The 20917-nt window shown below is 34.7% G+C and overlaps 2 protein-coding genes across 6 annotated transcripts; one reads left to right on the plus strand and one right to left on the minus strand.

Annotated features, from left to right (window-relative positions):
• Positions 1-125: 125 nt before the first annotated feature.
• LOC107222928 (WD repeat-containing protein CG11141) lies at positions 126-11115 on the minus strand. 4 transcript variants are annotated; one of them, XR_001525648.2, is made up of 11 exons: positions 10859-11115; positions 9585-9841; positions 8646-8801; positions 7955-8086; positions 7680-7840; positions 7470-7605; positions 5656-5959; positions 3419-3584; positions 1057-1904; positions 815-950; positions 126-708 (listed from the first exon to the last, which is right to left on the minus strand). XR_001525648.2 is itself a non-coding variant. In XM_015662471.2 (10 exons), exons 2-10 carry the CDS (start codon positions 9807-9809, stop codon positions 647-649), a joined length of 2190 nt encoding a protein of 729 aa, XP_015517957.2. In that variant the 5' UTR covers positions 9810-9841; positions 10859-11115; the 3' UTR covers positions 126-646. The 4 variants fall into 4 exon arrangements, 3 of the variants coding, with proteins under 3 accessions (XP_015517957.2, XP_046600843.1, XP_046600844.1); XM_015662471.2 differs by lacking the exon at positions 815-950; XM_046744887.1 differs by lacking the exons at positions 815-950; positions 10859-11115 and adding an exon at positions 10617-10685.
• Positions 11116-13536: 2421 nt separating this feature from the next.
• On the plus strand, positions 13537-17162 carry LOC107222904. 2 transcript variants are annotated; one of them, XM_046745123.1, is made up of 4 exons: positions 13537-14047; positions 14144-15347; positions 15429-15593; positions 15688-17162. In XM_046745123.1, the coding sequence occupies exons 1-2, from the start codon at positions 13814-13816 to the stop codon at positions 15158-15160; spliced, it is 1251 nt and encodes a 416-aa protein (XP_046601079.1). In that variant the 5' UTR covers positions 13537-13813; the 3' UTR covers positions 15161-15347; positions 15429-15593; positions 15688-17162. The 2 variants fall into 2 exon arrangements, with proteins under 2 accessions (XP_046601079.1, XP_046601080.1); XM_046745124.1 differs by having other exon boundaries at positions 15696-17162.
• Positions 17163-20917: the final 3755 nt, after the last annotated feature.

Raw genomic sequence — 20917 nt, forward strand, 5'->3', positions numbered from 1 at the left:
ATTTGTATTTGATTACCTATAAAAGTATACATTTTATAGGCATACGATACAATAAAAACAATGTCAATAATGATATTTGACTAGAAATTGTAAAAAAAATTTTTTAAATAAACAACGTATTAAAACACAAATTCGATACTTAAAATATATACATCTCATACATACATATCAATTGAATAGATATAAAAAAAATCGTATGTGAACAATGATATATTATGGATAATGTTTGTAACTTCTAAATAGGTGTAATTTAAGTACTGATTATGGAATACTTTTACAGCGCTCTCCCCACCACATAATATGGAATCATTCTTATTAAAATGGTACTAATATAATTACCATAATCAATCTATCCATGGCCCTTATATCAGAATATATAGCAAATAAAATTACAAATAATTATAAATAACTAAAAAGAAGTATTTAAAATTCGTGTGGTGCTTACTCAGATAACTTAAAACCTAAAAAACTATACATAAAATTATTATTCACCATTATCCTGTGACAAATACTACAGCGCCCATCAAACGTACTCGTGAAAAACATTTTCTTCCATAGTTGTCCATTCAGAGCTATTCTTCTTTTCTTATTAAGCTTCTTTTTTTATTCACTACTTGTCATAAGTAAATATTGGAATTACCGTTAGTTAAACTAGGACCCAATCCTCTTCCTCTATGCTTGACAGTGTAATAAATTCTTTTGAGAGAGCTGAAAACATTGATTGTAGAATATAGTGGAACAATATAATGCTAAATATTGGATGGCGTTATAGACAAAAAATATTTGTATTGGATATTCATAATTTTTTACATACTATCACAATGGGATGCAACATACGAATGTAAAATTCCGTCTGATCAAAGTATTAAATATCATAATAATGCAGGTATCTCGAGAACAATAGAATTTACAGATTTGAAAGACTGCAGATTTTCATATCTCGTTGCACACTATAACAGGTAAAAATTACAGGCAAATCAAACTTGTACATATGAATTCCATGTTGGAAATTTGAAAGTAATTCACATGTATGTTTGACAATATTCTTATACTCACCATTAAATTGACTTTCCAACTCGTGATTTCTTTCTTTATGCGCAGATGATCCAGAGTTGAAGTCAACTTCGTCTATTCCATGTGTTTTATGACTCTGGTTAGATTTTTGTTGTAATAATTGTTTGGTACATTCTCCAAGGTCTTGCAACTTTTTCAATTCTGTTGTATAACTTTCATCTTCCTCATCAATTGATTCAGTATCTGGATTATCGTTATAGTCTGTGATTATATGGTTCAATGATTCGTTTGAACTGACAGTACAATCAATTTCAACTCGTATGCCATTGAAGTTTTCTGAGTCAGCGAGGTTTTCTAAAGGACTTGCATTCTCATCATCGCAATGGAAAGCTGCTGGAGGTTGTTCTGTACCTGGGATAGCTATAGTATCGCACAACAAATTCTTGGTTCCTAGTTCCAAGTTGATGTCGTGGTATACGGTAAAGGGGGACGACTTAATTGGCTCTACTTGATTGCTCTTCAGCGGCATTTTATCAAAAACTGTTGGTTCAGTGGACGAATTCATGCAATCAGTAGTTGTTACTCTATTCTCATTTCCATTCAAGCAGCTACGTATGAATTTTTTGTTTTTCCGTTCAGGAGTGAATACAATATCCTCAAATTCCTGTTCACCGATCTTTTGGAATATTCGCCAGCGCTCATCTTGTGTTTTCTTCTGAATAATATCGTTCCGATTCCCAGATTCGAAATCCGTGGTAGCAGGCTCTTCAGTCACCTCAGTTATCAAATTCATTTCAACGCCTAACGGAGGAATATGCGGAATTTCTATAGCTTCTTCCCCTTTTGTTACTGTTGTAGTATCTGTCCCGACTGTAATTGTAGGCATGATGCTGTAAAATGATCCAAACGTTATTTATTGCAATATTCACGATAAACGAAGAAATCCACTACTACCTAATCACGCAGATTATTAGTTTGATAAAAAAGTTTGGGTAATTCTCAGTGTAACCTAATTATAAAACCACTGATTTAAAGCATGTGAAGTATGTAAATTCGATGTAAATAACTCTTATCCAGAGTAGCAAGTTCTTGATGAGCAAGAAGAGTTAATGAGCATGAGAGAAATCGCATTGTTCTACAAGTTTTAACATCATTCACATTATGAACTCTTTAAAGGAGTTATCAAGTACAAGAAAGTCGAATTATCTTTGGCACACTCAACGTCACCAGATCAGTTTCGCAGACTTGCCAGGGTTAAGGTATATGGCAGTGCATGGGCAGCTTCATCAATTATCTGCAAACAATCTGCAGCCGAAATTTGATTTTTTTGCAATCTAGATATCCTGCAGGACATACCAAAAGGCAAAAATTCTGAAAGTTTCAGACCTCTAGCAGTTTATGGTCTGGAAAAAATAAATTGATCAGTTTTTAAACTTTCACTTTTAACAATTTTATTCTTACATTCAAATTTATATCATTGCCTTATTGCGAAAAGAGAATATGATCTAAGGTATTTACTAAGAATGGAACCCTAGGAATTCGTATCAGGCTGGACCTTCAAGAACATTTTGTCATTAAAGAAACCGTTTTTTCTCAGCTATAATTTAACGTCTTTATTTAAAATCTAGCAATTTTTTTAGATGAAGGACTCATTCAAAGTGCCAGATATGAGTTCGTGACGAGAGTTACAATTGATTCTATGAAGCACAACCGCTTTTTGTTTCAGTAAAATATTTTTAATTTGTTTACATTTTTGGCAGAATATTTCTTTGTTCCTTGCATTTTTAGAATTAAAGTTTGCAACAAATATAAATAAAATGAAAATCTTTTATTGAGCCACCAAAATGTTATGCTACATAAAATCCTTTTTATTCCATTTCCCGCACCTTTTCAAAAAATACTGACCTTTTCACATATAAAAACTGCGAGATTTTACACAGAAATATCAAATTTGAGATAAAGGTTAGGGAACACAAAGTAAAGATTTTTGGTGAAAAAATGATTTTTTTATACGGCCCATAAGGATCAAGCCTAAAACGAATTCCATGATCATAGAGATCAGACGTTACTACACTGGAACCACCTTGGAATACAATAAAAATTCAAATGTGAAAATAATTCTCCTTAAAGATAAAAGAAATTGATCAACTTTTTGTATCTTAGTATGTACTAGAAGATATCAAAATGGCAGAAAAATCTAGCTTTTGACCCTGTATCATTCACAGATTCGTGAACCAGCTATCCATATTTTTAGGCAATGCCAGTGTTGTGAGGGGTTATTAAAGAATTCATAATGTTTTGACAAAAAATCGTAAAAGCTAAACAGGATTGTATTCAACTCCTCAGTTTAGTTGGTCACAATTTAATGTGCTTGTACATAAATTTTTAATACATAAATTTTTACCTTATGGACTGGATTAGGTTGCTGGGGTTAATTTTGAGAAGTGGAATTGCTGGTACAATAGAACTTTCTTTAAATTTAGATGTCAATTCCATAATTCCAGCAGCTATTGGCTTACTGATTTCTGCCAGCGACGGTAATGGATCTGTTGTAGTTTCCACCTCTGGAACTACAAATTTAAGTGAAATACTTAGTGATAATGTTTCAAATTACAAATGTATCATTTACAAATTGCATCTCATATCAAAAATTTATTACTGGGTTATGCGCGGCGGATTAAGTATGAGTACAGTGTATTCATGGTCAAAAAGTACTTGAAACACGAATCATAGCATCTTCTTCAGGCCTATTTGACAAATTCTGAAGTTACAGTCAGCGAATGTCACCCAACACTCTCTCAGCACCATGTACATTATCAATCTCAACTAAAATTGATTCAAGGATACTTGTGACGGGAATAATAACTAGCATAAAGAGAGGATCATGTGTGAAAACGAAAGACTTTTATTTTCAAAGTTTTTAGGTACACGAAAATTAGATTTTAAATGCGTGTAGAGGAAGTTTCAAATATGAAAATTTCCCATTCTATTCATGTACTTTGTTTGGATATTAAAAGATTAGCGACAAGGTTCCAGTTCAAAGATTTTTGTTCGAATAACGCCTCAAGCTCTTCCATTTTCTTTTCTCTCTGCTCATATCTAGCATCGTTAAATTCTATCTGACTTTGTTCATTCATTAAGAGATTTTTAACAAACAAAACTGGTTCCAGTTCAAAAATATTTTGATGTTTTAATTCTACCAACAAAGGGTCGTCAGTATCTTCAGTCTCATCTTTCGCACTACCATCTAACAGATTTAAATTATGATCGTCAGATTCCATAAATCGTGCTAGACGGTCAAGGTGTTTCATTTGAGTCGTTTTAAGAGTTTTTTTTCCATGCGATTCTCGCCTTTTCCAATTTTTTAAAGCTTTGCAAAGATAGAGCCACTTCAACCGAGCTTTTTCAGTAGCATTTTCACCAAAATCAAGACCTTTTTGACTACAGTGCCAAACAACGTCCAACCAAATGTGTTTCTTAGTCAATTTTGACGATTTGAGAGATGCCTGAATTCCTGGTGAGGTCATTACGTCGATAAAAATGTCAGTTGGATTTTGTTTCGTTACATCTGATATAAAATGCTCTGAAACAGATTATATTTACTTGAGAATACACGACATGATTACGGAAGTACTGTTTATACTTTTAATCATATTATAATCATGGAAATGGAGAATGATCATAGTTTGGCTCATTTGTTTCTTTTTCGACATTAACGGAATTTCAAATAAAATTCTAATGTTAATGTATAGACATAGTTAGAATCTTACAAGTTTCCACTGACACTAACTAATGTTAACTTTATTATGTACAGTACGGTCTTTTTATAAAACCTTCTGGTGTAATATGCTTTTTCGCTGTGCGAGTCCACACAATTATCGAAGATTACGAGGAAATTTGCTAAAATGTGTACACCCATACAGTCTTGCTATAACGAGACCCCACAAAAATCTGTTATAACTTTTGAATGATATCATTTCAGATTTAAAAAACGAACAAATAACGCCATATTTCCTCTAAGCATGATAAAAAAAAATTTACATGAATTTACGTTTTTGTTATACATATCAATAATTCACAATTTCAATGAAAAATTAAAAGTGAAGTAAACATACTACACTGTATATGAGGAGAGACAAAACAATTAAGTTCAATACGGTATACTTTCGGTTTCCTCAAAACCAGTGTTCTAGGCTTAACTATGCATCGCAATTCTTAAAACAGAGTGACGGCGACTATGAAAACTAGAAATAGTTAAGGATTCTCTAATAATAAATGAAAAAAAAAAAAAACTCATTTTCTTCAATCGGTTCTTGTCGAACTCAAAAATTCGATATATTTTTTCTTTTTAATTCGATATAATGCTGTATTATGTGTCAGGAAGGAATGGTAGATTACTGCATTTAAATTGAGGATGGATTTCAAATGTACCTAACTTTTTTATTTGTTCAGGTAGAGGTTGGCTGACATTTAACTTAGTTTATTGCAAAAGGTCAGTGAAAATCTAAAGTTGGCTGAGAAAAGTCGAGAAGAAGACAGGGAATTGTATTTTTAATTAGTTTGTTGATACCCTGAAGAATGAATAGGTTATTTATCACATTCTATCGATGAGCTCTTTAAATTCCATGCGAGTATACTTACCAGATAAAAGAGTATCTGTTTCTGGATGATAAGCAACGCGAATAATATTCCTATCTCCCTCCAATATGAATAACTCATCTTTATTACAAGCAACGCTTGTGACCCGCCTTAGATCTGTGACAGCCGACGTTATTCCAACATTGATAGGGTTTATTACATAGACAACATCATCGCTGTACGTCACCAACAAATCCTCACAAAATGGCAATATAATACCAAGTGTTGGTTCACCGCGGCTTTTTTTAGTATTCTCTGAAACTGGATTCAATAACTCAACTTCCGTATATCCAGTCTGGAGAGCATCCTTCAAAATAATAAACATTGATGAAATAGTATGGATTTATCACCATTACTGTGTAATTAGGGGAACGAGTATCGAACAAAATTCAGGACTATAATTCCTAAACAAGTAGAAGCGATGGTTTTCAAGGGGGCACATAGAGTAGATGGCTGAAAGAGTGGGAGAAATTTGAGAATTTGCATCTCGACCACCAATTATACAATTCAATTGGAATTTGTTTAATTGAAAACAAAGTAGATTGACCTTCATTGACATATATCTCTTCATAAAAATCAATCGACAGAAAGGATTGTTATTGACAATAGCATCAACCATTACACTTGGTGACATGTTTTGCGGTGCCCATGATATCTCAAAAATGGCTCAACCACTTTACTGCAAATTTGGAGACAATATCAGGGTATCTACTTCTTTCAACGACCAGAAAATCATGACATTTAAGGTTTTTTCAGGAACAAAATAAGCATTCTTTCATGATTTTTTTGATGATCCAGAACTACATTGCAAACCTTACCAATACACGCAATAAATATAACAATATGTTCCATACATAGGAAGAAAAAAAAACACATTTTCTTTAAATTGATCTATGTATACAAGAGACTCAAAATTAGCAAAAAAATTTAAATGAGTATCAATATTCCGTATATTAGTGAAATCTGAGTTATTAATTAAGCTAAAAGTAAAATTTTCAGGTGCATTAATAAAATTTCATGACATTTCATGACTTTTTAAGGGTTGCATTGAATTTTATGACATTTAAAATTTTTTAGGTATTTTCAGGTCGCTAGACACCCTGAATATTTTTGAATAGTTTATCTTATATTGCAATACTAATTTTAAAAAAAAAATTACCAACAACATGACCGTTTGGAGTGCACTTTAGATTTTTCGTGAAAAAATTTACAACTTTTTTATTTAATTTTACAAAAAAAACAAGTTTCCAAAGAAAAAGTGAGATTGTGGCACAGAATAAAATATCCAAGAATACTGTCTCATATTTGAACTGAATTACTGAGCCGTTTTTCGAGATATCGTGGGTACTGCAAATTTTCAGCAGTCTTCTTGGATATGCTCCATTAAACATGGCATTTTGAATGGTTCCGAATACTTGGAATACGATATTCCTTTTTTGCATTCCAAGACATCGCGGCACCTTAAATTATGATTCAATCCTTCAACAGTGAGTTTTTTAAAAGCCAAAATCATTGTGGCAAAGCTATAATTTGTACAATATAGTTTTACGACCAGAACAAATTCTTTGCGATTATTCGCAAATTTCTTTTATGCTATAAATAAAATAAAGACGGAGTCGACTAAAAAATTTTCCATTAATTGTTAACTGCACAAAAATTCGGTTATACAGACTTTGACAAAATAATGAAAATTTATAATTATGAGATTTAATCATGGATCCACAATTCTTGGAAAATATGGAAACAAATATTGTGTTGTTGTATAAGTAACTGGATTCGTTGTAACTCATAAAATATTATAATATTACGTGATTTACCTTGAAGATCAGTGTTTTCAGAACAGTTCCGTGTTTATCGGCTTGCCACAGTCTGACACCAGGCCTGCTACAGTAAATGACAGGTTCTTGAAATGGGCTTTGACGAGGACCAAAGCATGCCCCTAATTTTCCCAACCTGAAATGTTGTAAATAAATTTATCACAATTAGCATCTTTGAAAAATGTATGTAAAATTTACCGTTTTACTAACATTTTACGTTCTTTCTGGCCAACCTGAGACACCTTGTCATTTTGGTTTCGGTTCACAAGAATTGTGCGAAAGACTGTCGAAACTAGTAAAAGGCCTTGTTGATAACTCAACTGGACTACTGGGTATTTTTCATTGAGTAATTCCGATGACTTGGACAAGTGCTTTAAAGAAAAATAAAATAAACAAGTTATTACGCAGACTATCTGTTATCGACCGCTAAAAGGCTTTCGAATGAATGATTGAAAAAAGAAATCGAAATGTACAAAATTGTTTACCATGTAGAAATCAATTTCTGTTATCACTACAAGACCATCTTGATCTCCACTGAACAGTTTCATTCCATTTTTTGACCATTCAACAGTGGTTACAGCTTTTTTATGGAGACCACCGATGTTGTAGCGTTCAACCTGCATCAGAGGTAAAAGTGAATAGGGCTTTCTCTAGCAAATGGGCCAAATTATACAATGACCTCTCGCATGTTTATACTTTTCTTAGACTGTAATGTACCTGAATTTCTGATCGATTAAGCTTGATCAGAAACTCAAGATGATGCTAATAGTAAGCTTTAATAAAAAAAAAATTTAGATCAGTGCAATATTAGGGCTCAAGTAGAATTACTAAGGTTTATTCATTTACCTTGGAAGACATTTTTTTCAAAACACAGTAATGGGGACAACGTGAGCTTTCAACCAAGCTTGATGGATTGCAAGTTCACGGTAGTGTACTGTACTGCATTAATAGAGAATTCCAGTAAAAATCGAGGCTACTTGATTAGACTGAATACAAAGATTTTTTCCATCTTAAAGTCAAAGGGCAATGTGGCAAAGTAGCTTAGCTGATGAAGGAACCACCAAATACAGCATAACGTTTTTGAAAGTGAATCGGGATGAACTAGTTTTTTTTTGTTTTGTAAGTGACGAATCATAAATTTAAATTTGTAAAAAAGTAAAAGAAGATTATGCTCACTTGCTTTTTCTGTTTTGGTTTAAGACTATCCGGTAATGAGTCTGGAGGGTTTTTTGGAATTTGAAAAACTGTTACTATGCCTTGATCATTTCCTGCCGCTACCATGTAGTCCACTGTCGATATCACCCTTACACACGTAATTGATGTATTTGTATTCTGAAAATATATTATTTTTTAAAATTATTAATGTGCAACGTCAGCAGAGACTCTGATTTAAAAAATGAAACATGTGGAAGCAAAAATGAATAAAGGGCAGAAAATTTCTAAATCTTTTGAAATCAGATATCGCGACCATCGTATTTTCTAGTTTCTACCCAGCCCCCAATTTTTAGATTGAAATAATGAGATGCTTAACATAAGCATATGATTTTTCTCCAATTTGATAGCTGAATTAAATTAGTAAAAACTGTTCTGGTCATTACACAGCAACACATAAAATTTGGATAAGATATTTATTTATGTGAGCTGCACAACTCATGTAAATATAAATGTGAGAAAGAAAATAAAAAAATTCAGGATTGCTAGACATCATGAGTATAACAATATTTTACACGGCACCGGAGTTGGTAACATTAGCGTAGTAAAACATTGAGAGAAAAATAACTGTTCGTCAACTTCAGAATATCTTGCAGTTAAACAGTTGAATTTGCAACATATATGAGTATCATGTAGATTGTATTGTGGTTTATTAAATTTCAGACAATCCTGCAGTCGCGAAACCACGAATTCTTTTAGAAATGCGTAGTTACATTAACATAACAAAATTTAACTTAATTATTTTGCTTAAATATTATTATTTCTGGTTTCGGTTTTTTGCTTTACTTATAATACAGTGAATCATATTGAAAAAAAACTTCTAATCAGATCGGAACAATTACTTCAATTTCACCATCGCAGCGTTATATACTAGAATTATTATAATAGAAAAAATTTTCATACTTCGCAACGTAGCCTTTGAAGGTCTCCTTTCTCCCTGTCGTACCAATAAACCAAGCCATGGTTAGTGCCAATAGCAATGAATTCTGTTACAGCATCAATGCATGTGAAATTAACATCCTGTGTAAACAGACCGTTTTGAGACTTCAGTGGTATTTGTTGGAGAAGTTTGGTTAGCGGTACCCATTCCCTGAGCAACCCGCCATCTTCGCACATGGGTGTTGTCATGATGCGTTGTATATATACCAAGTCAACTAGAGCTGTTTGAACGTGAGAAAAGTTTGCGGTCAACATCAGTTTTTATAACAAAATAAATAAATCTAAATAAAATTTCATGGTTGTTGGAGTAGTAGGAATGAACCTGAGAACCTATTAACTTAATTCTCCATCCGTACCATTTTTGGCCGGTAAAAATCTTAATTTTAACAAAAAATTGGCAATCAATTATAAGTGAATCAATACAGAATCTAGCATCTAGCTCTATGGCCTCATTATGACCCAGAAGGCTAAGTGTGCCACAGCATTAGTTTTACTATAATAGAAAACCTTTATGAAAGCATTTACAACAAAATTGAGTTGAAACAATAATTATTCTGCTGGTACACAGACGAACATAGAGACGTGTACAATTCTCCAATCACGAAGTAGTGTCTTATTCAATAAAATGCCCAAAAACTACTGAAATAGTCACTGGAATATATAATTAGGGTAGCTGTTCCCAGGAACAAGTGGAATGTGTATATCATAAAATAGTGAGCCAAACTCGCACAAGACGCAGGAAATCTGCTGTGCTCTGTAATGTGATCGATTTCAAACAGTACATCTAAGCATTAAAGTCACTTGTAAAATAACACACGTCTGATAAAATATTTCCAATACATCATTACGACCCAATAATAGTCAACAATCGTGGCAAAAAAATGAGGCAACAAACAGTGAAATTCTAGAGATTGCATATAATTCCCTGAATTTTCCAATACATCGGCTGTTTGCGGAAATACTGTAAATATGAATGAAAAAGTTGAATTGTTATACCACATTACTTTATTAGACTGCGTTGCACAATTTAAATTACAAATTCCAATAGCTTGTACTAGTAGAGAAGAAAACTGTTGACCAGTTAAAAAATTTCGCTAAACAAGAAGTGTGATTTAAGAAGTTGAATTATTTAGATATATACGGGTAGTTAAGTAAAAACTGATTGAAACATCCGTTTGTTTTCCTTCGTTTGCTCGTTACAAGTAGTTGACAGGTAGATTACTCATAAGTTGACGTACCTACTGCAAATACTTCAATTTGCCGAGAACATTTTTAATCGCAGGTCCATGAGCTGTTCTACACTGTTAGGGTTTAGAGCATCATTTTTGGATCATAAAATCCATAAATGTAATTCTGCAAGTTTGGATAATAATTTTCTGATGCGTTACAATAGGGTCGGAAATTTCAGCATTCCGGTTTCCAAGCCTTCCCCCTTTTCTTACAACCAATTTTGAGGTTGCCTACTCACAAGCGTTGTCTGAAAATTACTAAATAGTAAAGACAGCCAGTCATGGGTATTCTTTTGAAAGGAAGCAAGCTAAAGGCACGGTCTTACATACAGGTCTGGAAACTCGTATGCTGGGAACCACGATTATTCGCGTCGCTCAGCGAGGGCAAATTTCGATTCTAGCGGCACCACCAGTTGTCGCTGCGGTTTAGTTACCAGGATAACAATACATAACCTCAATAAATACGATGAGTGAGCGTGAGTGAGCGAATACCCATATATGTATATGCCACGGTCTTACATACAGGTCTTGCGACTCTGAGTTTCGACGTGGGCCTCTTAACGTGTCAAGCCGCTAGCGTCGCTGCGATCGAGGGATGCCCGGTGCGACAAGGATGACGATAGTCGCGCTCGCGCGTCACATGGGCGTGGAATCCTAACGTCAAAGGCTTATTCAAAGATTGTAGGTTATGTTGATGCATCCCTCGATCGCAGCTCCATCTGGATTTTTCTTCAACAGAGGAGCCACTCTCTACCATTGGAATTCTATTGAGTCGCAAGACCTGTATGTAAGACCGTGGTATATGCGAATACCACGGCTTGTTTGGACCCCCCCAGCCCCGCCGTCGCCGTTGATAAGATCGCAACGAACCTAGTGGCGACTAGTGAACACAAAAATGGCTTCAATAAGCGACCTACCCCCTCCAATGGAGTTTCCAGACCTGTATGTAAAAGACCGTGGCTGAAGGGAACCGTAGGCAGGGAGGTATGGTAGTGCACTACATTTACCGACTGGCCTTAGCGCTCACAAGTCGCTCAAAATGGGCGCTTTCCTACGAGTTGATATAGAGCGACAGGGCCAAACACACTCCGGCACAGTGCAGGGACGATGTTGAAATCGTAAGACTTCCGACACTTTCGGAAAATTCAGGGGTTATGGGTTTAAAATTTGACATTGAAAAAAAATAATGTTGACTATTTTGAATATTCGTCTATGATCGAATGTATACCTCAAAGCTTCGCAACGCTGTTCGCTGCTGCGCACCATTTTTCAAACTTCGGCCTCCAGAGGCATATTATACCATGGTATTGACAGTGGCAGAACATCGATAGAGAACTAGATTCACCCATTGTAAGGATCATGATTACATTCGTTTTAATGTAATTCTGATCGTTTAAACAAAGTTTAGGTTTATGTATTTTGTATTGAAATATATGCGACAATATTCTAGTTTACAGGTATTTGGATATTATAATGTGGATAATAATGTGAATAAACAATGTTCGGAATACATAGAAATTCAAGTATTATGATGTGAATGATATTCTGGTTAGTAGTATGAATATATTGAATATATAGTTATGAGCGTATTATAACAATATTCTAATTATGAGTGTTTAAAGTATTAATACATGGATGGACAATATTTTGGGTATTGGTATTACGAGGGAAATAATAATCCTGGTTATAGATGTATATGTATCGAGATACAAGACACAATAGCATGGAGTAGGAGACTGTAGGAATAAAAACGGGACCAGAGTATAAGTGCTGCTTAAGGCTGTAACGTCAAAGCATGCTCCTTGCACGACATAAGAAGAATAATAATTGTTCTCATTCTGGAGCGATTAATCAATGTATCGGTGTATGTGGTTTTGGAGTCACCAGCTAATCGACGTGTTTTAAAGCGACAACAGCAGTCCTCAACATCCTTGCATGTATTACAGATGCTATTACGTGAATCACGTTGTTACATTCTTTGGATACTAGTTGTACAGTTAATGAAACCGTTTTACTATAAAATTAAATTTTTGTCACGATATTTACGGGTTAGGGTCCACACTCTTCCATTTGGTCAGTACCACGAGGTTTGTTCGTGCTAGCTACACTTTCTACACTTTCGTGGGAAGTGTACACTTGCGCGTTCGTTTTAGCGGACGTCACGTCGGATGGCGATGTGCGTTTTACAAATGTCACTAGACTTTCGTTACACTTTGGCCGTGTTCGTAAATTGACTGTCAGTACTAAAAATTCCCTAGGTCAGAGACAGAGCTGTCCATGAACTCGGCAGCGCAAAAGAGATAAAAAATTGCTGACAGTACTACCAGTCAATTTTCGAACACGGCCTTAGTGTACACTTTTTACACTCGGTCTAGACCAAGTGTAGAAAGTGTAAAAAGTGTAAATGGTACGATTCGACTGAATGCCCGTTGTCCGGTGTATTTCAATACTTAATCGGTAATTGGTGACCCAAACTACTGATGTGAGTCTAGCTGTAGCTGCGTGTGAATGTTTTCGGTGTCTAGCATCTGGAGATTTCCACTAGGTACCGTTCCGACGTCACAACAGTGTCGCTCTGTGTGGCTCTGTGTCGTTGCTGGAAAGCTCCCAATGTGCTATCGTTCATCGTATGTAGGCATGAAATTATCGCATATGTACGATAATTATCGTACGGTTCCGATCGCCGAATTGTACGTGTTTTGTCCCCGTTTTTTAGTTCTACGTGGCGCTAGTAGACTTCTGACACGCTCGCTGCTAACGCTGCTGACGCTGCTGACGCTACTGACTGATGCCGTTAAGGTTATAATTCTATTCATTCTGTGTACAAGAAAATTGCGAGATTGGTGTTGTATTTGTTACAATTGTTCCGATAGTTTTGGAAAATCGACATTATTTAAATATTTTTTTAGCTAATTATTTTTTTTAACGAGTTTCGTTTTTTTTACGCGTTTCGTTCGTTTTGTCATGCCGACGTGCATTGTGCCCGGCTGTACTTCGGGATATTCTTCGAATCCGGAAAAAGTGCATTTTTTTACAATACCGAGAGATCCCACGAGTGAAAAGTTGTGGAAAGATGCAGTGCATCGACCCAATAGTTCTGTTAAAGCAGGAAGAGCGGTGTGTGAAAAACACTTTTTGAAGGACGAAATTCTTTGGCAGCGTCAATTGCTCGGTCCTAGTGGACAGGTAGTTGGAATAGTGAGTTTCATTTAGAGATTGATTTTATTATTTATAGCATTATCCAAAAAATTGTACTCAATTTTTTAAAATTCTGTTTACAATTCACAATTTTAGGGACAATACAAAATACCTCGATTGAGAAAAGGATGTGTGCCATCGCAGTTTTCATGGACGATATCAGAGAATGTGATCGATAAGTCTATTGATATGTTTCCCTCTCAATTTTCTTCACTGGGATCTCTAGAGCAGACCGAGACTTTAACGTCGAATATCGAAGAGAATATTATTTCTTCATCTAAAGCCGATCTTATTCAAGATAAAAGTATACCGAGCAATTTAGCCAGTAAAATTCCAATGGAGCGAGGCCATGTATCTCCAGCAATTCAAAGTATCAGTGTTAAGAGTGCTTCAAGTGTAAGCTTGGAATTTACAGAACTCCTGACAGCAGAAGTGAGTCTTCCTTCAGGGTGGATAAAATATAACACTGGCTGCGGAGGAAAAAAGTTGGTTTTCTTTTATACCAATAAAACCCTGGAGATCGAGAAGACGTATCACATGTTTCCATTTAAAAATGTAGCGGTGGAGGAGAATATGTCCATTCAGTTGAAGATTGTCGGTATTTTGCTCGATGCGAGTAAGTTTGACATGCCTCGCTACATTACTAGCATCGAACAATTACAGGATTTGTTGTTGAAGATTCATCGTCTCACTGTGTGTTCTGGTGCCATACAGTCATCGGTCACATCTGGATTGGAAGCAAGCTCCAACGCATTACGAAAAGATATCGGCAATACTTGGCGTCACAATCAGTGTGCTCTGCTACTTTTCAATGACAAAATTTGTGCCCATTGTAGGTCAGCAAAGAATACTTTTAAAAAAAGCTGTCGAAGACATGCTCGAGACGAAGTGAATCCACAAAAAAAAAAGCAGTTGTCAGTGTTGCAGAAGAAATATCGCTCTGCGCTACGAGCCAAACGACTCGCGCAAGAAAAAATTAAAACGCTGAAATCGAAGGTTTTCGAAATTCGTCGACAATTGGCACGGTGCAGTAATCAACATCTTAAGCGTCATGTGAAGGATGGAAATATACCTCGAAGCCGCGAAGCACAGAAACTCGAAAGGACGAAATAACTCCAAACAGTGGATGCTTTTATGCATGCTCCTTCATATGAGATCTCCATCAGGCTATGAGTTCCTGCGATCCAACGATATTCTACCTCTCCCGTGTGTGAGAACTGTTCGAAGATATTTTGTTTTTCATGATGATATTCTTTCATAGCATTATGGGGTTCGTCTGTACAACAACGGAGTTTTACAGGTTCGTAAATATAAATTGCGTTAAAAGCCAACATCGTTGCTGCTATTTCCGTTATCTTCAGAGCCGGTAATTATTTTCCAGATGGATCCTTTGAAGCAAGAAATGAAATGGGAGTACATCAAACTTCTGTACGAAAAGGACCGAGAACATGCGGGTCCCGGACAAACTTTGATCTGTCCACAGTTAACAGCGAGTCACGTCTTTTTAAATAATTCTCTCAAGATGCGCGTGTGATTAGCGATTCAAGTAAGTCATTTCATTTTCAAATTCGAAGGTCTTAATTTAAAATTTTTTTTGATAATGAGACGATTAATAATTTTAAAAACCATTAACTAAACAGGTCTTCAGCAATTCAGTTTCAGCCGGGCTACGATTTTTCGAGAAATATGTACCGGAATTGCAAGGTTGCGAAGCCACAACATCGTTTTGCGCGTGGATGAATGGAATGTTCGATGCTCTCAATTAGAAGAACCCTTTCGACGGAGTTCAGCCAGGCAATGTCGATTTGAAGGTGACCCAACCAATAATTTAATAGTAATATATAATGATTCAACAATAATTACAATAACAACTGTAATAAATAAACAAATGTATCAATTAACAATTAAACGACAAAAAATGTGAGCCGTCACGGGATACCTGGCAGATGTGAAACATCGGCATTATTTTGTAAAAAAGTAATATGCAGAAAAGAACAGATTGCGATAGGAAAAAATATGGCATAATGATAAAATAAAATATTACGATTTTTTTCCAGAAAATGATGACTGTTTATTTAATAAACATTTATTTTCATTAAATACAAAAATTTAAGACTTTATTTCAAATCGTGACAACTTAATTCGTTTAATCAGTGACTTCGGTAATAGTTATATTCGATGTTGCCTCTGACGACGGTATTACTGTGACAATTGGTCGATGGTAACTGAAGTATGTTACAAAAGTATTGGACATAACATTATCAAGATATTTAATAAATACAGCATCTATTGTTGTTCCATATCTGGTAATAGGTTCTCTTGAATTGTTGTTAATTTGCAATTGAAATTCTTCTTGGAGGAACGTAATTAATGGCGTTGATTCATGTTTTGCAAAATTTACATTGAAATCCTCAGCTAAAATCAATGGTAGTTTATCTTTATTGGTTTTGAAAATTATTGAACCTCTGTGACTGTACGGAAATAATCTCTCGTGTAAAAATGAAATGATGTCATTCATTTTTTTATTAGGTGAAATGTACATAACAATCATAATTAATTCACTCCCATCTTCTAGTTTAACATGCGAAGCACACATATCGCCAATAGATGTTTGGGAGACATGAACTTCTGTAGCATTTTGAACTACTAGATCCATGTTGAATGTAGTAATATGTGAAGTATTGTTGTTTTTATAAATGGCAACTCCAGCGGCTCTAACATTTTGTCGTTTAAATTTAGCTATACAATGAAAATTAGGTAAGTCGACTGATTCATCAGCAGGAAGCCATGTTTCAGTTAGTAATAAAAAGTTACTACTTTGACAAATAGAATCTTGTAAATCAGTAGTATGTTTTCTGAGACTTTGGCAGTTTAAAGTATAGTTGTTTAATTTATTTCTGGAGTTCGTAAAATCAGTGATCAGTCCTTGCAATGTAGTAAGTTTATTTAAAGATAATCTTTTAAATTCTTGCTGTAAACTTGAAACTGATGAATCTACTCTTCTTCCATGATAAAATCTTAAATTAACCTGACTGTTACATATAAACAACCTTTCAATACTTGTTATTCGTGTTAAAGCTACGTAAAGTAATGGAATACAACGACTTTTACTATACTCATAGACCACCTTGTCATATGTACCTCCTTGAGACTTATGAATAGTCATAGCACATCCTGATATCAATGGAAAATGATTTCTTTTGACCACAATGGTTTTATTATTATTGAGTGATATACTTGAAGTTCGACGTACAATAGGTACAGCACGTCTATCGTGCTTTTCTTGCTCGTGCTCGTTTTTATTTGGAAAAACGAGCCATATGCGAGTTACTTGATTTTCATAATTTTGTTCTATATGAACCAGCTTTCCAATGGCGCCGTTAACTAAACCGTCTACCACGTCTATGTTAGTTGTAATAATATAAGGTTTTCCAATAACAAAAATGATTTCGTATGGCAAACCTCCTGTATCAATCACTGACACCTTGTGTAATTTTTGTCTCATATTTGCTTTCTGCTCAAGATTAGTACAACCACAAATAATGTCCATTGCAATTGAATCTATTTTATTTTCAGTTTGTAAAGCTAGTATGTTATATGCGTTAACTGATGCATTATCATGAAATAATTGTACACCACTTGGACAACGGCGCAAGGCTTCCTCATTCGTAAAAAATCGAGGCTCGATAACGGCTAATTCATCATCATTTAAAATAATACCACTGTCATTTTTTGTGAGAATAGAAGCAAACATTTCGTTATTTTGACGCATTATTTGAGTTAATTCGTAGAATTTTAATCCTCGCTAAAGTAAGGGTCCAAACATCCGTTGTTTAGACTGCTTATAGATTGGAGTTGCACGGACTGGAGGTAATTGTCGCAAATCTCCAATAAAAATAATGTCTAGCCCACCAAAATTTTCATCAAAATTTCCGGTTATTTGCTTTAGTCTTGCGTCTATTTGGTTTAAGAGCTCGGCACCAATCATACTAATTTCGTCAATTATTGGAACTTTGACATATTTAAATAAGCATCGATATTGTTGTGCTGTTTCTATTGACAACGGAATTAGTTTTGACAATGATATTTTCAATGCAGTATGAACAGTGGTTCCGTTAATAGCTACTTGCAGCTGTACCAGTCAAACCACACGTAATGTATCAATTGCAGAACCCATCATTATCAGAAAATCTGTTATATATTTCCATTATCAATTTTATTACAAAGGTTTTTCCACATCCAGCTGGCCCAGTAAAATAATTGTAAAGGTGACTTCTCTGCAGATAAATTGTGATGAATGACGTGTAAAAGCAAATCTTCTTGTTGTTCATTAGCGCTTCTCATGAGTTCGCAAAAACGATCATTACTCTATTCATTCATTGTGAACTAAATTAAAATAGATTACTTATTAAGATGTATGGATGAATGTATGAACATTGTATGTAAATATCTCTTGTTCATATTTTTAATATGTCACCGACGAGATTGAGAATCGTCGGAACACCGTCGAAGAGCGTGAAGTAACGCTCACCATGTGGATTCGGGCACCGGGAGGTTGCCCTCGCACCTCATTCGCTAATTACTATTGTAACCTATTACAACTGCAGCTCCTTGGACCCTCAGGCCCAAGAAGCCGCGTCTTTCGTCTGTTAAGTCGCAAGGTGCGTGGACGTCAACCCGTATTAGCCCTTCTTGAGTAATAGTAGCGTGCGGAAAATGTTAGTTATGACCGGCCTAAAGCATCTTGCTAATCCGTTAAATTCGAGTATTCATATTATCCTGTGATTTGAAAAGACTCACTATCTTCTACGTTTCCATCTTTTCTGTGCTTTACTAAATCTCATCATTTAGAGAATAGACATTTTTATGCCATTCCGTTTTTCGTAATTAAATTGAGTTCGGCCCTGATTCAACCGAATCAGGTAATTTTAAGTGCTTATAATAATAACTTCATTATCATTTTTAATAAATAATCTTTGGAATCATTTTTAACATATATCAAAATCAACAAATTGACACTTTCAACCATAGCTTTCGATAGTAAAGTATCATTCTAAATCCACAAAGACTAAGTGCCCGACGTTCAACATCGTTCGATTCATCAACTCTTCCGAACTCGAGGTGAGGCCCTGGTCCAGAATTCTACTGACGCAGACTGATACGATCCGACGGCTCTCAATCTCGCTCGAACTACACATCTAAAGATAAGTCAATCCGAGTGCTAATCTTCAACATTGAACGAATTCTTGTTTTCACCTTTATAATAAAAATTTACTTCTGTAATATCCGTTTAAAAGCAAGTCTAGAATTGGTGGCTAGCTTCACTACCCCCAATTAAATCATACGTATTGTTTCCAAGATTTAACCAACAAGAATTAACAACAGGAAATATAATTAATTTAAGATAATCTAAAAGGAGAGATACAATACAATAATCACGACCAGCTAGTTATAACCATCGTTCAGGATAGATGTTCTTGGTATCAAACAATAATATCATTTAGAATAAAATAACACACGATTTGCTCAAACACGCAAACAGTCAAATTTAGTGATTCTGCAGCTTCTCTGCATTTGAATATAAATTCGTCGGTCGGCGCGGATTGTTATATAAACTCAAACACTTTATAAATTGTTACTTTCGGCTTTTATGTTATTATCACTATTCATTGTTATCAGACATTTCAATCACCAAATCGTGCAGAATATACTTTATCTTTTACCAGTTAAACCATATTAAACCATTTATTTTGAACGACCTTTTTCCTATTTTCATTATCATAAAATTGCCTCAACAATTTAAACAAACCTTACAGACCTGTACAGGACTATAGCAACACGATCCTACAAATTACCGGCTTATCGAAAGGTAGGTCTTTCTTAGATTTAATTTTTATTCATTCTCGTTAGGTAGGAGCTTGATTATTCAATTAATCATTAACTCTTATCATTAAATCTTCATTAACAGCAGCATTTGGATTTCTGTACAATTCCTCAAAGGGGTTTGGCTCTGGAAATCTTGTAGCAATGTCTCGAATATCTGATCCGTCATCTATTAGCTCACCTTCATGACATAATTGTCGGCATATGTCAATTGTCTTTTGAATATCAATATTTGACTCAAATTCTTTGCTTTTTTCTATAACTTCATTTTCGTGTTCATCATATATAGTTGTGAATTTCATATCTGTTAATATTTCTGTGTCTTCATTTCTAAATGGTATATGTAAGGTCACCATTTCTCTTCTGTACTCGTTGTAATCCTGAGTCATATCATAATTTCTGTAATGAATAACTTGAGGCTGCTTCTTTCTGACATACTCTCCCTTTCTATTTTTAGTATATTTTGAAAAAAATTGTGCTAAAGAAATTGCTTCCAATTCTTCTGGCCGTTTTTGACACTTGTCATGCCAATCTTCCTTCTAAATATCAGTAGAGTCGTTATCAAGTTCATCAATTTGTTTTTGTGTTTTTCTTATCCTCTGTCGTTCAATAGGCCAACAAGTGTTAATATACTGAACCGCTACTGATGATTTAGACATTGGTAACCTTAAAAGATACCAAGCAGCTTCTTGACTACTCATCTCAATAATATTTAGCATGGCAACGCTCATTTTACGAGTTATTTCAACAATATCGAATTCTCGATCCTCATTCATAACTTCTATTATTTTACGTTGTAAATTGCTAATGCCTCTGTTGGTCTTATTTACATATTCGACGACATATGCCGCGCAAGAATATTTTTCAGTAATTATCTGAGAATCCTTATTTAACTTTAAGACATTAAAAACAAATGGATTGAAAGTATTGTGCCATTTTTCGGACGGATGTCGTTTATAGAATATTCTTGGTCTACTAATACCAGAT

Source organism: Neodiprion lecontei, chromosome 7 (assembly GCF_021901455.1).
Source record: "Neodiprion lecontei isolate iyNeoLeco1 chromosome 7, iyNeoLeco1.1, whole genome shotgun sequence".
In the NCBI taxonomy this organism is placed as follows: Eukaryota; Metazoa; Arthropoda; class Insecta; order Hymenoptera; family Diprionidae; genus Neodiprion; species Neodiprion lecontei.

Bases quoted from the DNA above. Each gene is read 5' to 3' on its own strand.
- LOC107222904 (XM_046745123.1), top strand. From the start codon at position 13,814: ATGCCGACGTGCATTGTGCCCGGCTGTACTTCGGGATATTCTTCGAAT. The intron at 14,048-14,143 runs GTGAGTTTCATT...TCACAATTTTAG, and splicing joins GTGGACAGGTAGTTGGAATA to GGACAATACAAAATACCTCG.
- LOC107222928 (XM_015662471.2), bottom strand. From the start codon at position 9,809: ATGACAACACCCATGTGCGAAGATGGCGGGTTGCTCAGGGAATGGGTA. The intron at 8,087-8,645 runs GTGAGCATAATC...CCTCTGATGCAG, and splicing joins AACCAAAACAGAAAAAGCAA to GTTGAACGCTACAACATCGG. The intron at 7,606-7,679 runs GTTAGTAAAACG...ACAACATTTCAG, and splicing joins GGCCAGAAAGAACGTAAAAT to GTTGGGAAAATTAGGGGCAT.